General features: G+C 35.4%; 1 protein-coding gene across 1 annotated transcript; it reads right to left on the bottom strand.

Annotated features, from left to right (window-relative positions):
• Positions 1-1027: 1027 nt before the first annotated feature.
• LOC132734122 (putative nuclease HARBI1) lies at positions 1028-1565 on the bottom strand (the record flags this gene model as incomplete). The annotated part of the gene is made up of 1 exon (XM_060720840.1): positions 1028-1565. A coding segment is annotated over exon 1 (538 nt), but the record flags the coding sequence as incomplete, so codon positions are not given.

The following is a 1565-nucleotide window of genomic DNA, read 5'->3' as shown; positions in this document are numbered from 1 at the left end:
TACTCTGGGAAATGGTCTCTTCAACAATTATAATGATGAAAATAGGTCCGATATAACAACATATTAGAATTATAATGGGTTATATTACATGTATGGGAACTACTTCTCTTCTTACAAAATAATGGATAATTAGGGTACTCCATATGAGGCCTCATAACTAAGGGTTATTCTATGTTTAGAACATAATGGAATTTCCATAATTTGTATGACGAGCCTAATTTTGATGTGTAACATTTAATTTTTTGGTGAGTGAGCGTAATAAAAAATAATATTTAAGTCACTTCGATTTTTGTACGGGAACTGCTCGCATGCCAGTATAGTCTTAAAAACTATACTGTACTATACTGGGTACTGTACTTTACATGTAGAGTCTAATATAAAAAAAAACATTTAAAGGTTGCAAAATAAGTTTTGCGAAAACCAAGTGCTGATTGTACAGCAGTACTGTACTGTAGTACTATTACATCGCTAACCAATGAGTGTGTGCTGAACATGACAGTAATTGCTTTCCATACAATACTTTTACCTTGACACTTTATGATGTCATCAAATATGTGATGTCATCTTTACCAGGAAAAAATCATTATTCGGGTAAAAGAGGAAGTGAAAGTAAATAAATTTACATGTGTCGTTAGGGTTTCTAGTTGTGCTGTGACTTCTAGATTGAGAAATTAATTTAGACTATACTGAATATGGATTTAATTAAACAAATGCATGGATTTAATTCAATGTACTGTGTAGTCCATTGGGCTAGATTATAGAAAATACAGGACTCAGGAGTGACATTGTGGTCATCGTATCATGTCAACTTTAGGTTTAGAGTGTCTAAGAAAATTTGTAAAGTGAGGAAATAGTGAAAATGAGTTTAAATGACAATGACTTCACTATAGAAAAGTACAGGTAAGATTTATTTATAAAGAAACAAAGATCTTGAACTATCTTATTCTATTATATACTGTTTACTGTTGTAGATATTATAAGTCAACAAAATCTGAATTGGAAATCAAGTTGTTTACTGTATATGTACCTTTATGATCACAAGTTGCCTGTACATTTATACTATGCTGATGTTTCCTGTTAACATATTCTGCTTCATCTGGTTGTCCTGGGGATATCAGTTTTACGTGAGTTCCATCTATGCATCCAATCACTGAGGGAAATCCGCGTATTGCGTAAAACCCATTCATGACTTTTCGTCGGTCAGTGTCGGTCATTGGAAACTTTATTACCTGGTCCTTCAGTCCGAAAAGTATGTCAGTCACTTTTGTGATAACTCTGGAAACTGAAGCAATGTCCATACCAAAGGTGTCACCAATAACCTGCATGAAATTACCCGTGGCAAGAAACCTCAAGGTAATCAAAATCTGTTGTCGGGGTGTAAGGGCTTGATTCCGACGGGTCTGTCGCTCCAAAAGTGGTCCAATAAGTCTGACTAGTCTGTCAATATTGTCAGCAGAAAACCTATACCGTTTCCGCAATTCCTCGTCCGTAAAGTCAGTCAATTGTCGATCAACTCGTCGAAATTGTCGGGGTCGTCGGTGTGAACCGCGTAAAATGTCCGCCAT

The sequence above is a fragment of the Ruditapes philippinarum genome, unplaced genomic scaffold (genome assembly GCF_026571515.1).
Source record: "Ruditapes philippinarum isolate M1 unplaced genomic scaffold, ASM2657151v2 ctg8498_1_1_1_1, whole genome shotgun sequence".
NCBI classification, from domain to species: Eukaryota; Metazoa; Mollusca; class Bivalvia; order Venerida; family Veneridae; genus Ruditapes; species Ruditapes philippinarum.
The sequence above is the reverse complement of the archived record's forward strand: the minus strand, read 5'-3'. Positions and strand labels throughout refer to the sequence as shown.